The following is a 15,510-nucleotide window of genomic DNA, read 5'->3' as shown; positions in this document are numbered from 1 at the left end:
GGTTTGCTTCTATATTACCACATAGGAAAAGTTGCAGAAACTTCAGTGAGTCTGTAAATATTTGTTATTGATAAAATAAACACTGTATTTCAAAACGAAGTATTAGAAGTATTACTTAAGTCTGGAAGTACTTTTTATTGTAAATAAAACAACTGGTTACATGCATTTCTGAAGTTATGCTATTAAAATTTTAATTATGTCATAAATTAAAAAATCCTTTCTCATTCAACAGTTTTATACACTATTTTCCATCCCATCAAATAAACTAATTGACTGAATCAAAATCTGATCATGCTCAAAAGACACGGCGTTACTGGATATGCTACCTTTCAAACACAAAGAGGTCCAGCACAAGTGCTTTATAAATCATTATAAATCACACAATGTAGCATGTACAAGCATGTTACTATCGCTTTCCTGGACAGATGTTGCAACTAGATTACTGTGGTTTAGCCATACCACACAAATTCTAAACAACTTATTTTCCTTCCCTTCAATTACAGCGGCCCAAAGTAACTATATGGGACGATGACCTACTTATACCCTACAGCTTTCAAGTGCATATAAATGCTTCATCACAAAGGTACTTCTAAAAGTAAGAAGGAAGCAACAATTACTTTTGTGGGAGGGTTATCGGTGCTGATTATTGATGCCAAATACTTGGGTCATTCTTTTTTAAGAAAAGTTATCTTCATAGCAATAGTTAATGATTAGATTGATGATTATCAACAATAGTTAGTAACTCAACCTCTTTACATCACTGTGTGTTTCAAGTCTGTTTAACTATGGTCGAATTCCAGGAGTACTAATCATCCATTAATGTCATTTAAGTCAACAATCATGAATTATCTCTAAATATCAGTTTCCTACTTTACTTTGAAATTACATAAAATGTAAACACTTTTAAAAAAATTAGGTTTTTCACATTAACTAATATTAAGATATTAATATGATATTTAAGAGAACAATGAAGTGAGCTCTATCTAACAGTAAATTTCAACAGGAAGAATTAATTGATATTCAATTCACTTATTCAATATGTGGGGGAGCTAACACTGGTAAGGAATGGAGACAGAAGACTTCATCTTTCAGTCACTCTAATATTTCCTATGTATTCCTCTAGACACAAGAAGCTGAGCAGAATGTTCTTGGTACAAAAAAATTACTGGTTTACTCAGTCTCCCAAAAATGGAATTATGATTCACTGTGTTTCTAGCTTTGCTTACTGGTGATAAGCCTTGCAGCACCTCTACTCTTATCTGAGTGTTGTAAAAAGATAAAGTTCTTCACACAACATCTGCACTAATAACAAAATGGGATGGGTTCCGTTTGAACTCAAAGTCAGATGGCACAAGGTGGCTTGCATTCATACAGCTAAATTTTCTTTCTTATCTGCTGCCCATTAGAAAGAGCCTTCAGGCTTTGCTATCTGACAAACCATACTTTTTCACTGCCTAAAAAAACACCAGTCTGTATAAGCCAAATATGGGGGAAAAAAAATCTGATAATGGAATAGCTTTGAGCCTGTGTCCAATGCTTACCAGACATACACATATATGTATATACATATACAGACATATCCTCAGAGTCATGATCTACAATGAGAAAAGCCTGATAAGCCTATGCACAGCTGATTCAGGGTCAGAAGACTTCCCACACTGAAGCAGTTACCTGGTCATGTGTTCATATTTGTGAAAATGTTCCAATGAAGATTCAAATGCAAAATTTAAATACCCTCAAAGCATCCTTTAAACAGATTGGCCCTACTCCAAACAAAATAATTACACAAAGTAACCAATATACAAAAACTTTAGAGAGGCTCTAATATTTTAAACATTTGAAATGAGAGATATTCAGAAGAGTTATGCTACAGAGGTGAGAAATCTTTCCTTATGAAGTTACTTACCTTCAAAGAGTCTATCAATAATGTCAAAACCAGCACGGAGATCAGACAAAGAAAATTCATAAAACTTGGTCCAACCCTGCCATTAAAAGAAATATAAAGTATTTAGTCACATAATGATGACCACAAAGTAAGACACAAATATTAAGTGGTTACTGAATACTGTATAATGCTTCATACTGAATGAAAAAAGAGACAATCTATATCCTCTAAAGTTCATCTTTGGAAACATTCAGTGGACATAGTACAAAAATACCATCTCTACCAGTGCAATTAATTTTATATACTTAGCAAACTAGAATCACATGAGTATGAGGAATGCAAACTTAAGATTCTTTTATTTCCTAACAGTATTTACTTCAACTAAAACTTGGTGACATCCATGACTAGATCATGCCTCAAATTAAGATTCTAGTTCTGAGGGCATTTTGTATTTCAGTTTCCTTCAGATTTTCATAAATATGTGTGATTTTTCAAACAAAGTCTACAGTACACTTTCATCATCTTATTCCTTAAATTCATGTCACTTCTTTACTGACTGAAAAAAACTATAATAAGAAAAGCAATTACTGCTACTATAACAGCAAAAATGCTGACCGTCATATACATATTTTAATCATTCTCAGTTTAATCGTTCTCTGTTCTTGGGGCCATTATTATTCATAGAGCATTAATGTGTAATGTGTATGTAATTCACACAAAAAGCTTTTCATGTGAACGGTTAAATAGAAATAAATATTGATATACAATATAAAACTTAGTAAATACAGATCTCAAATGTATCTCCTGTTCCTGTACTTTCCTAGGCTGTACCTTTGCATATGGATCCTATCCTAGGAACAGGTGCATATGACTCAGGATGAGAAACATCCAAATGTGTCACTTAACATGCATATATTCAGTGAGACTGATACAGTCTGAGACTATGACTGCAGCAGCTTCAGAGATCACAATCAAACTATCAGTCAGTCACCCTGAAGGTCAGAAACTGGAAAGATGATGCAGTTCTCTAAACAGTGCTTTTTTTTGACAGGTCTGTACATGGACCTAAAACAAGATGAAATTCATGGTAACTACAATAGTTTCTAGCTGAGATTAACTGAAGTCCAGCAATGTTAGAAATTGCTATTCTCATGCAAAATACAAAACCATTATTAAGTCTGCACATGAGACAAATAGTTAGGGTGGAATTAAGGAGAAAGTTATCCTATCCTATGTCACTGGGAAAGCTTGGTGGTAAACAAACATGAATTTGAACAAAGTCAAATGTGAGTTCATACGTCAGATCAGTACTTCAAATATTTCCTTCTTTTCTACTTCTTGAACATCATATTAAAAGTTTATTACTGGAAGAGGCAAACAATCTAATAAATCAGTAAGTCAAAACCAGTAAAAATCTGTCAAACATTCCAGGCTCTGCCAGATCAAATCTTCCAGGTTACAGGTTAATTTCACTCTTAGTCTAAATTAAATAAACAAGACAGAGAACAGTTTGTTGTTGGAGAGTTTTTCTTCTGTTTAATTTAGGCATCTGCAGCTAGACATAAACGTTTGCTTTAAACAAAGTAAAACAAGAAATCTAAGAAAAAAATACATCACAGTCTCTGAGAACCATTATAATCCTCAGAAGAAATGAGTAAATTTCCTTGTCTTCCTTCTCCTTGAACAGGATTTGTACACAAAAGGAGCAGACAATGTCATCTCCTCCTTCCCAACAAAGTGTCTCTTTTCTCACACTTCCCTTCAATTGTGTGTATTTCCAAAACATTTTTCCTATTCCAAGCAAGCAGGATTCACAGAATCTTTTTCACAGGAGCAATTGCTCACTCCAGCTTCAGTATTAGTTAGTACACAAATCACAAAATAACCTCACGCATGCAGCTGTAATTTTCAGAGGGACAGGAATTTAGACTGCTAGGATCTTACTTTGCAATAAACTCGAAGACAATAAAGAAGGCAGATCCTAGATGTATCCAAGTTTTAGTTCTCTGAACATGACCCAATATATACCAGATGAAAACTACTTTCAAGTATGAAAGGTAACAAATGGAGTAAAAATTTTTAAAAGTAGGAAAAAAAATATTACCTGAGGAATATAATTTCTTCTTTCTTGGCATACAGCATGAAACCATGCTAAACAAAAGAGAGAATGTGCTCGAGATAAATTTCCCTTTTTATTAATTTGCTCTGGTGTCCAAGATTCATAGGTTCGCAAGAGATTCTTTTTCAGGCCAGGAGGTGCCTGCATGGGAAGGAAAGACACTGTTCTAAACAGAAAACCTGATACTACTTTAGGTACGATTTTCTTAAATTTTAGCTTCCTAGTTATAACTTAAATGACAAACAGTACTTAACCCAAACTTGAACAAAATTTAGCTTGTAACAAGTGGCTGAACAGAATGATATCATACTGAAAATAACTTAAACATACTGAAGGAAATTGTACCCTGAACCGGGCGATAGAAAGATTGAACTACACTAAAAGAACTTAATGAAAGAAGAGTACGTTATCAAAATATGGAAGAATAAAAACAAATTCAATTTTTTTCAAGAATAAAACCCTTTCTTCTGATTTTATAAGCTCAACTAGCAATTGTCATTTCTGCGATCAGAGCCATTTCACCTTATGCCATCACTGCATGCTGCTAGCCACCATGCCAATGTGGTTTGTAAGATAAAATGGGAGGCAATGTTCACAACCAGCAGAAATAACTGAAGAACAAAGATTACAGTGATTAAAAGTAAAAAACGTTGGCTAGATATGGCTAGATATTTCAAATTATTTGCAAATGTGAAGGTAAACACAAATTTCAATGAGATTTAAATCACATTTTCAAACTTGTAAGAATGTTCTTCCTTTCCTCTGAAAAATACTGGTTGTTCATGTTTTCCTAAGACTATCACAGTTGTATTGGTTGCAAATGAACACTTGTGGTAAATAATTGTGAAATGCTGCAGTCAATTGATTTTTTTAAAAAAAATAACTACATCTTGATTGTTAACAGATAAGAGAAAAAAACACAAACAAATCAATCAAATATTATTACCCAAATTATTGTCTACCATTGCTGCTTTGTGGTAATAAAATATTTACAACAAATGAAAAGGTAACAAAAGGATTTAAAACGTTGCATCGGTATGAAGTTCTAATTATTCCAAAGAAAGTAGGATTCGTAACTTCAGAAGCTAGATCAAAAAAGACAATCACACAAAGTCTTGTAGTTTCTGTACCACTGAAAACCTCAATATAAACAAGAAGGTAGCCTGGAACTTTTGAAATATCTGCAGACAATATAAAAGTGTAACAATTTTGGCTTCTTGAAAGTCAGTAACATTGGACTCTAAAATGTCAGAGTTTCCTTGTTGAGCTGTAGGCAAAATCTCTGCACTCCATAACCAATGGAAGACTTAGCAGCATCTCTATTGATGAGTTCCATAATGGACTTCAATGCATAAAAGCATTACTGATTACTTTCCCACAAGTTGGAGGAGCATGGTCCCAGTTATTCCTTAGGCTGAGCCATCTGGAAACAAAGCTTTTAATTACTAGAAAGGCTCTTAACTGTATGTTCTGCTGTATGGGAAGAGAGATGTTTCAGTTGAAAGAGTCCAGTGAATATGGGGTTAAAATGAAAAAAAAAAAAAAAAAAAGGAAAAGTGTGATACTGTGATGTTCAGATGAAGACATTCATCAATAAGGAACAATTGCTTGTTTTTCATCCACATTCCAGCATTTGCATTTAAGAAACACTAATTAAATGCATGGAAGAATTTTAAGCACAAAACAGAACAAAATCTCTGTCAGGTACATTTAATTCCAGTTCAGGCTTTCAATTGGAAAAAAATACCTGGAAAGAAATTTAACAAACCTTCCCTTTAAAACAGAGCTTCTGCAAATTTCCACATGTACATTACAAAGGATCATAAAAAATCTTGCAAGATAAATTCATAGCATTGTTTGGTATTACATCTGACTGAGGTCCAAGACAAAAACAGTTGTGTAAATAGTCCACATTATCCAACTTGTATTCTATCTGAACATATACCAAGTTCATTCATTGTAAATGTGACAATAGTTTTCCAAACAGATCTTACTTCATAAGTTATCTTCAGACTTGATTGAAGCAAAATCGGAGTAAATTTTGGATGAACTTCAGTAGTAAGCCAAAGGCGAAAGTTTGGCTGAGGCTGTAATGTATTCAGTTCCTATTACAGAGATGTTATATAGAAGTAAGTTTTGCTGGTTTTTTAATATTCATAAATTTATTTATAAAATCATGATATTTTAAATTAGAAAGTGTGTCTAAAAATTCTTCAGTTCTTTTTACAAGCAAGGTTATTCAAAAGACTACAGCTCAAGGGGTATTGTCTCCATACATTCTATATCCTTATTGTGCTCAAGTTCAATATTCGTCCTAGCTGTGTCAAAATATTTGCACATCCTTTCACATCCATTTCTCACAATTAATTCATTTTTTAAATCTCTATCTCACTGTCGTACAATCAGGTCCATATTTCACCAGCTTGTCTATGAGGATGTTATGGAAGACAAGATATGAAAATGATACTTGGAAGACTTGGAAGTAGAAAATTTAAGAAAAGAAAATGAGGGAATTTAAATGCTGCTTTAAGTGTAATCATCTGCAGCATGCATATGTTGTATTTGGCTACAAGACAGCTGAGGGTGGTCAGTGCAAGCTGTGAAGGTATCGTCTTCATATTGAGCAGAAGACATATTTCATCTTCTAAAATGTAAAAACTGAGAGAATTAAATGTAGCATGTACCTGGATGGAACAGGATTATAAATATGCAGATCGCTCTGAAGAGAATGTTCAAATATATAAATTACATAGCCTCATACTTGCTAATGGTATGCAAAACAGACAAGGGTATGTGCCAAGTCAAGCATCAGCAAATCTCAGTCTATATTAAGCTCAGCAGGAAGTTTAGCACATTCAGTATTATGTCCTTGTGAAAAGAGCCTGAAACTTTTGATACATATCCATATTTGAATCCTTACAAGATTTGAATTTTTTAATTAGTAAGAGTCTTACAAACATTTCCTTTTGTTCACTGTCATATTCAGACACACGACACTCATCAGTGTTAGCTCGCTTTGCCTTTCTATTTTTTCAAAATGGATTATAAGAATGTTAAAGGTACATGCATGTCACACGGTCACTGCTAGACAGAAGACAGACTCCAAGCTCATGTGAATGGAGTACATTTTACATACAAGTATTAGAAACTGGAACATTAAGATTGTAGTAACTGTAATAGGAATTCCTCACCTTTCTTTTGTTTAGTTTGCTTTGTGGATTTGATGTAAAGTCACAGATTTCAGTATTAAGCTAATGATTTTACATGGCATGAGTAAGAGTGCCTGTCTTTAAAAATTAGATATTTCAATTTCAAATTAGCAAACATCTCTAGTGACTCATACGCAACCTACACTTTACAAAAAAGAACAACTAGAAAGTCCTAGGATTGAAAAAAAAAGAAGAAATTTAAGCATACATAGATCCAGAGTTCAGACAAGTTCAAACATGGGCAGTATCCTATAAAGTACCAGAACAGCATACAGCAGCATTTTTTCACCCATTGTGGCAGAAATACTCTACATTGTAAGAAAATTGTGCACACTCATAGGAAGAAGCTTCTTAGATCTGAAGCATTTCACTGTATTTATAATTGAACAAACTGCAAAGGTTTACTTTTAAATTTTTAGAATTTTAAACATCAGCATGGAAATGTCTGAAATGCTTTTGAAAGACTGCACATTAATTTTGTATGGTTTGCAATACACTTGCCTCTAATTACTCTCACCTTTTCCAATATAGGAAGCCAAGATGTAACAAGATGCAGATTCTTTAAGCACAGCCATTCTCCATTGCGTGCACATTCTTTTAAAGTTTGACTAGCCAGGTCAGCTTGGCCTTGGCCCATTGCAATCTGAAATGACAGACACAGTTGCATCAGGAATTTATCATACCTCATTTAATAGCTAAATACCAAACTGTTTTCCAGGTAGAGTGTGTATGCAAAAAAGATGTGCTAAAGATAATCAGAATTTTCTCTAGAGTGATAAGCTTCTAAAACAGGGAAAAGATTAAGAAAAATGTAGCATTTTTCCTTGCAACCTATCCAAACTTTTGTAAGAAAAAGCATTACCTAGTCTTTTTATATAAAAACATACACCACTTGGTGACAGTGATGGTATTCCCTGGGAACGCAAAAGGTAATTTAAATATCAGTGACTAAAGTGTATTACTGCAGAACTGCTGATACAATAAAAACAAGAGATAAATGTTAACACATTTCCTTTTGGCTGTGAGTTAGGATAACTTCCTTTGAACAGTAACACTCAATTTCATAAGAATATGACTGAAAAAGCAAGGCTGCTCTCTTTCAAGCAGGGAAATATGAATAGCTTAACAGTCTTCATTTTTTTTACTATACAGTATTAGTGATAAAATAAATTTGGATCTTCAAATAGAAATAAAAAGACCTAAAATTGAATGTTCAGATAAATCATCAAAACACTGAAAACAAATAAAGGACTTGTCCTGTGACATAGTTACTGTAACATGTGATGTTGGACCATCCATAGGGTACACTGATGTCAGTTCTCCCATAGAATCTAACTGGAGGCTATACATAAGAGGAAATCCTGAACCAAGCAAGTTGAAAAGAAAGTGATCTTGGCCAATTTGAAAAGCTTTTTCTTGGCATTAGTGTTATAGCAAAATAGAATAATTGTGATTATTATAACTTCATCAAATATCCCTTAAAGGGAAATCAATCCTGCCTTTTTATCCTAACATTGTACTGAATCAAAGAAACTTGGGTCTTAGATTAAAATGATGATACACAGATATCCTGTATATCTGTACTTATACAGAGATATCCTAAATAAAAGTGAGTATAGTATCTTGAAATAATTTAAAATAGTCAAAAGAGATAATTGGAAGTCATCAGACAATACAGCAGTACACTACACAAATTTAGTGGTCTGTTCTTTATCTGATATGAGAAATAATTCAACTGCAAAGAAAAATCTGATCTATGTTCTATTCAAATTGCATGAGAAGGCACAGGAAAAAAATAATGAAATATTCTCATTTGTACAACAACTTTGAGATGATTTAGTTTCGAGTACCACTTGATCAAATACCATACCATTTATTTATGTTTTAAAAGCTCAACATGTAAAGGCTATTTAGTGATAAACACAAAAAGCCATATTGCAAAGTAAGAAATATGCAGATCTAGATAAGCTGGCAGTGGGATCTAAATCTTTACAATTTGATGGGAGAAACATATTGCATCAGTGCACATTCCAGGAAAGGAACAATTTCAAGGGCTACTTAAAAACAACATTAAGCTTGACATTTTCCATTTATATGCTAACCAGTGATCAGTTAGATAACAACATCCCTTCCCCTGCATATTTCAAATGACAGAAAGAAATAGTGTTTTACAGAAAGGTATAAAGCATCTTTGTACTGTGCATCAAGAATGTCAGAAAAACACTTGTATTGTAGAATAATTTGAGTTGGAATGGATCCTGTAAAGTCTCTAATCCAATCTCCTGCTCAAAGTAGAGCCAGTTATGAACAATCAGATCAGGAGCTGAGAGCTTTGTCCAGTGGATTCTTAGGAACCTTCAAGGATGAAGACTGCACTAGGAAATCTGTTTGACTGTTCTCGTGGTGGAAATGTTTCTCCTTACATCCAGTCATAAGCTATCTTGCTACCATTAATAGTCATTGCTTCTTTCCACCATGTCTGATTGTAAAGAGTCTGGGTCCATTTTCTCAGTGACTTTCTTGTAGGTATTGAAAAGCTGTTATTAGACCATCACAAAGACTTCTCTGCTGGCAGGGAACAGTGTTTCATCAGAGGTCCACTGCAGCCAGTTAATCTATTGTCTGTATCATAGCAAGGGTTTCCTTTCTCCCAGAGACAAGACTTTGCATTTCTTCAGTTCTGTTAGCCAAGAAAAGCCAAGGAGAATTGTGAGCCCATAGCTCTGTGGGGCAGGACATACAGTGACAAGGCACACGGAAAAGACTGAGGTACTCAATGCTCTTTTAGTCTAAGGAAGGTCCTTGGGCCTTCCAGGTGTCTCAAACCTACAAGCAGGAGCAAAGCAATACCCACAGTAGAGACACAGAGATTTGGGAATCACTCAATATGCTTAATAAAAAAGACCACAGGACAAGATGAGATGCATCCAAGAGTGCTGGGAGGACAACTAAAGTCACTCCTTGCTCTCATCTTCAAAAGGTTATGTTGATCTGAGGTGTTTGCTAATCAAAAAGGAAAATGTCAAAACTATCTTCAAGATGTGCAAGGAGGAGAAAGATCTAGGTAATTACAGGCTGGTCAGATTCCACTCAGTCCCGGGGAAAGTTATGAAGTAAGTCCTCTTAGAAGCTATTTGCGAATACATGAAGAACACAGATGTGATAAGGAGCAGCCAATATAGATTTACCAATAGCAACTTGTGCCTGATCGACTTCATTGTTTTCTATGATAGGGTGAGTGCCACTGTGGACAAAGGGATACCAGTGAATGCTGTATGCCTTGACCTTAGTAAAGCTTTTGATGGAGTCTCTCATATTCTGCTTATCACCAAATTGAAGAAATATGGGCTAGAGAAGCAAAAAACAAAACAGAAAAATGAACGGACTGCTGGGCTCATGGGAGTGGGCTCTCAGTGGTGCAGCGTCCTGTTGATAGCCAGTAACTAGTGGTATCTCTCAAAGATCAGTGTTAGGACAAATACTGTTTAATGTCTTCATCAGTGACCTGTGCTACGTTACTGAGCACAGCCCTAACAACATAATGGATAACAACAAAGGGGCTGGGAAGAAGTGTGAGCACCACATATAACAATTGTCCATCTCTTTAGTTCTCTTTCATCTTCCAAGTCGGAGGAATGCCTCTTGTGTGGATTCTGCTTCTGTGAGGATTTTGCCAATGGAATCAGAAGCCAGCAGCAAATTAAGTGGGAACAGACATAACAGACATCAAACTTATCTTTCACATGCTAACCTCCTTAAAAAACAGATATTATTACTGTAAAATTTAACACATTTTGGTTTTTATTCATTCAGCTTATCTAAGACTGACCTGATGGTAGCACTCAGTATTTCTTTCAACACTGCCAAGTTCTTGCAACTCTTGAGAAGGATCAGCACCAGGAGAAATAATTATCAAGATGGGCTCAATTTCCAGAGTCTCTTTATACAGACGTTTCAAATTTAGAGGTGATGGAGATAATTCTTTTATTCCTAGAATTAGAATTATTACAGAAATAAAGTGACTATACAGGATGGAGTGCTTCATTAACTATTTTGTAAGTTTTTTTGCTATCAAAGTTCTGCTCAATGGAAATGAGAAAATTGATCCTACAAAAAAAAGTCCTTACAATATGCAGGTAGAAGGCACCTTGTATCGGTATGTAAAAGACACAAGCAACAAAACAGTGTCTGGACTTCCAGCTAGACAAATACGAACTTCAGTTTATATTGGTTTAATATATTGGTTATTTATTTAAGTGTATCAAACTTGAACAACGTTAACTACATATTTTCAATGAATCTTTAGACTGGTCCTCAGATAGTGAAGTGTTAGGTGCAATGGGAAATCACCACATAAAGCAAGGCAGAAAAGCCCAAATCAGTGACATCTGTGACACACCTACTAAAAGATGCAACATACATTTCCTTGTGGGCATAATCTGCTTTTGGACTTCAGCTATTATCTCAACATAGAACAATACTATACAATTTGAATATAACAGGTCAAGTTGGCAAAAGTAGTATGAGGTCTGAGTTCTCTGCATGTATCTGTACAGACTGAATAGATGCAACTAAACAGATGAAAACATTAGCAAGCAAAAGGCTTTTAAAAAACAGAATTAAACAAGAGTAATATCAGAAAATATTTTCATTTTACATTTGTTAGGCATACAAATGTAGTATAAGCAGGGATAAAAAAACTGAGGCCACTGATATGGGTAGCTCCCTTGATGAGTTCTACTACTCACTGCCAATAAATCCCAAACACTAGACGATCTGTAAAATGACATGGAAATTACGGTAGGGCTGTTCAGTGCTGAACTGAAGCATGCTCAGAGACGAAGACTCTTCAGGGACTCTTAACTGTCAGAATCCTCAAAACACTCAACAGCTGCAAGTTGTTCCTCAATGAAACTTGTCCAAATTTGGATGCATTTTCAGGGCCTGAAAAAACCTTACACTTTGAATGAAAGCTGCCCAGCAGACCAGCTCTTTAGTCAACCCTTCCACCTGAGTTTATAGTAACATTTTTGACAAATGCAAGCAACTGCACATTTAACATTCCCTTCACTAACATAAGAAATGGAAAAAGCTAAGCTATTGGTGGGAATGAGAGAAGAAAAGAAAATCATGGAATCATAGAATGGTAGGGGTTGGAAGGGAGCTTTAGAGATCATCTAGTCCAAACTCTCTACTAAGAAAAACATGAAAATTGATATTTAACTAGAGATCAGTTTGGTTTTTTCCAACTACAGTCATAATTCATGCTAGAACAAAATCAGTCAATTGATTTACAGTATATTTTCAAATCCTAAAATTTAAAGATTCCATAAGAACTATAAAATAAAAGAGAAATATAAGATAAAAAAAAAAAGTCTCTGTTGTGTGGAAATAAACCTGGTGAAAAATTAACTTACCTAGGGTTTTACATGCAAAAAGAGCCATGGAACTCTGCAGTCTATCTGGTCGGACAGCCTGGACCACAAGTACCTTAAAATATATTCAGGGGAAATGAGTTTATGAAAATATACATGACAATTTCAAAAACAAGAATCTTCCAGGAAGTCTGAATTCTTTAAACTTCTCTTTAGAACAAAATTATTTTCCCTGAATGTATGGAGCTATCTGATCCTTCCTTTCCAAACTAATCTCAAGTAATTGTTCCTTTGGAAGTAGATGGAACTTTTACCCCAATATTTTAGGAAAAAGATAGCTATGTGAGTAGCTAGAAATAACAGAAAGCAAACTTAGGTTTATACTGGTAATTTACATTCTACACATGTATTTAGGCAGTAATGTCCTAACTGAAATACTAATGTTTCTGATTTCAGTGCAGTTCTATAGTAAAATAATCTGTAGTTTTCAAAGAATTTCCTTCAGAGTTTTACATCTAACTTCTTTTTCTGAGACATTCTGACTTTCAAATCCTCATAGTTCTAAAGATGTTTTTATTGTTCTTCAAAAGACTACAACATGAACTAATCAAATAAAAATTAAATTTTTAAAGCTAGCTTTTTTCAGTTAACTTTCTTCAAATATTCAGTGTAGGCAACTGCAGACAACTAAAGTAACTTTAGTAGAACTGATTTTGTTAATATCATCCGCCCTTCCCCTACCCTCTTACTTGCAAACCTGTAAAACACACCATCACATTCCAGTCTCCAAGTCTAGAATATTTCTTGTTAATTTTGGTGGAAAAAAAAAATGAAACCTCACAATATTTTTAAGAAAGTACTAACTTTTAAGCTTGAGATTACACTTAGTGCTATTGCATTATTTTTAAATTTAATAGAGTTGGAAAGAAACTAGTTTATGAGTAGCATAAAAATCTGTTCAGCTGGTTTCAGTATACTGGTTCAAACATTCTTAACACTTTGTATGCAAGGACTAGATACATAATACACTGATCATTCAAGATTTATTTTCCTATAAATATAGAAATTTTATATGGCATTGCACACATACAAATTTCTCTTCAGCATTTCATCAAATCAAACACAACTCAAATTTCTTTCCAAATTCCATGCATGCTATTTTAGAAATTCTCCTTCTCCACAAAAGACATCAAGTAGAGAGCCCCTTAAGAGACAACCAGCATGAAACTTCATTGTTCATTTTTATACATATTCATACATATCCATTTCATGCGAAGTTACCTCAAATTTTTTAAAAAATCACAGCATCATTTGAAAGTAAATAACGACATCCTTTCTTCTGTGAGCACAGAGGGATGAATTTTTTTTTGCCCAAAGAAGGATCTCTGGGTGGAGGATGGACTTGTCTCCAACATTCTTCGTGAGTTCTTTAGTCACTGAGCTTTCAGGAAGAGCAGTATTTCATTTACTATTCTAAAAAGCAGTGGCTGTTACTGCATTTTGTGGTTCTCACGCAAGATGTGTGAGTTTGCACATTTAACAATGAACTAAATTAATGATGCTCAATAAGATGATAAATTCTGCAGTAACAAAGCAACCATGAAATATATATTCATAAAATTAATTATGTGAATATCAAGATAGAGTCTGTTACCTTACAGGGTATGCTTAGTTGCAGTCAGTATTAAGGAGTAATGGGATAAAGCTGGGACACAAAAAGTTCCACTTAAATATAAGAAAAAAATATTTCACTGTTCAGGTGAGGGAGCCCTGGCACAGGCTGCCCAGGGAGCGTGTGGCGTCTCCTTCCTTGGAGGTCTTCCAGACCCACCTTGACATGTTCCTATGCAATCCGATCTAGGTTGACCTGCTTCTGCTGGGGGGTTAGACTAGATGATCTCTAAAGATCCCTTCCAACCCCCACCATTCTATGATTCTATGATTCTATGATTCTATGATTCTATGATTCTATGATTCTATGATTCTATGAATATGTCAACAGAAAAAAAAGACTCAGATAAGAGAGAACTAAATATGTATCACTGAAAACAAAAAATCCATTATTAGACTAAATAAAGTAGTTAAGCTGTATAGAAAATGTAGACACTGTCACTGCTTATAATTCAACCAGACCTGAAACCTAACTTCCCAAGATGTAAAATTCACTTTCCATGCTGAATTCATTATTATGTTAAAATAATTTTATATGAAAAAAATTACCTGCTGAAATAAGGAAATTCTTTTTACAATAGTAGATGGAAAGTCTTGTTCACACACAGAGCTCTGAGAAAAAGTGTGCCATAGATCTTCATCTTCAAAGCAAAGTGCCTGGTAGAGACCTGGGAGAGAAATCTACAAAACAAATATTGTATAATTAACAACAAAGAATAGCCATTTAGATATCGTGTATTTTGTTTCTCTAAATCTAGGAAAAACTGAGCATATCACATAATTCAATTTTATCCACAGAGTTAAGTCCGTATTGGCTCTACAATTTGGGTTTGAACTTCTAGCTTATTTATTTTTAAACTTTGGGCTCTACCCCTTGTAACTTTCCCCTTTAATCATGACCAGGTTCTTTTTCTATAGGTACATCCTACAGATTCTCCTACTCACTTTCTGTTTAATTTTTTAAACCCCTAGCAAACACATTTGGACTCTGGATTTATGAACAAAAAATCCTGGTCAAAGACCGATCAAGACTTTCGTTCTTGCTGCTGAGCTACATGCAGGAGCAGAAGAGCCTAATACAGAATTTCAAGGACTATTATTTTTCATTCAGTTCCTTTCAGGATCAGAGGACTTTAACACTGACTACTACATGATGAATCAAAGCAAAAATGCTTTTAAGTTTAGTCTGAAATTACTTGATCTGAGCAATAACAAACTCTGAAATGCCTTTAGTGACATGAACAGAAATCT

The 15,510-nt window shown here is 34.4% G+C and overlaps 1 protein-coding gene across 2 annotated transcripts in view; it reads right to left on the bottom strand.

Moving 5' to 3' along the window:
• The window catches only part of DYNC2H1 (dynein cytoplasmic 2 heavy chain 1), a 158,126-nt gene that overhangs the window by 54,616 nt on the left and 88,000 nt on the right, over positions 1–15,510 (bottom strand). For both annotated transcript variants that reach the window (XM_062020393.1, XM_062020394.1), the window contains exons 74-80: positions 14,809–14,940; positions 12,631–12,703; positions 11,043–11,203; positions 7,731–7,856; positions 5,999–6,109; positions 3,990–4,145; positions 1,907–1,982 (exon numbers count right to left, since the gene is read on the bottom strand). In XM_062020393.1, the coding sequence (XP_061876377.1) occupies positions 1,907–1,982; positions 3,990–4,145; positions 5,999–6,109; positions 7,731–7,856; positions 11,043–11,203; positions 12,631–12,703; positions 14,809–14,940 (835 nt within the window). The remainder of the gene's footprint in view (positions 1–1,906; positions 1,983–3,989; positions 4,146–5,998; positions 6,110–7,730; positions 7,857–11,042; positions 11,204–12,630; positions 12,704–14,808; positions 14,941–15,510) is intronic.

This window comes from Colius striatus, chromosome 1, assembly GCF_028858725.1.
Source record: "Colius striatus isolate bColStr4 chromosome 1, bColStr4.1.hap1, whole genome shotgun sequence".
Lineage (NCBI taxonomy): Eukaryota > Metazoa > Chordata > Aves > Coliiformes > Coliidae > Colius > Colius striatus.
The sequence above is the reverse complement of the archived record's forward strand: the minus strand, read 5'-3'. Positions and strand labels throughout refer to the sequence as shown.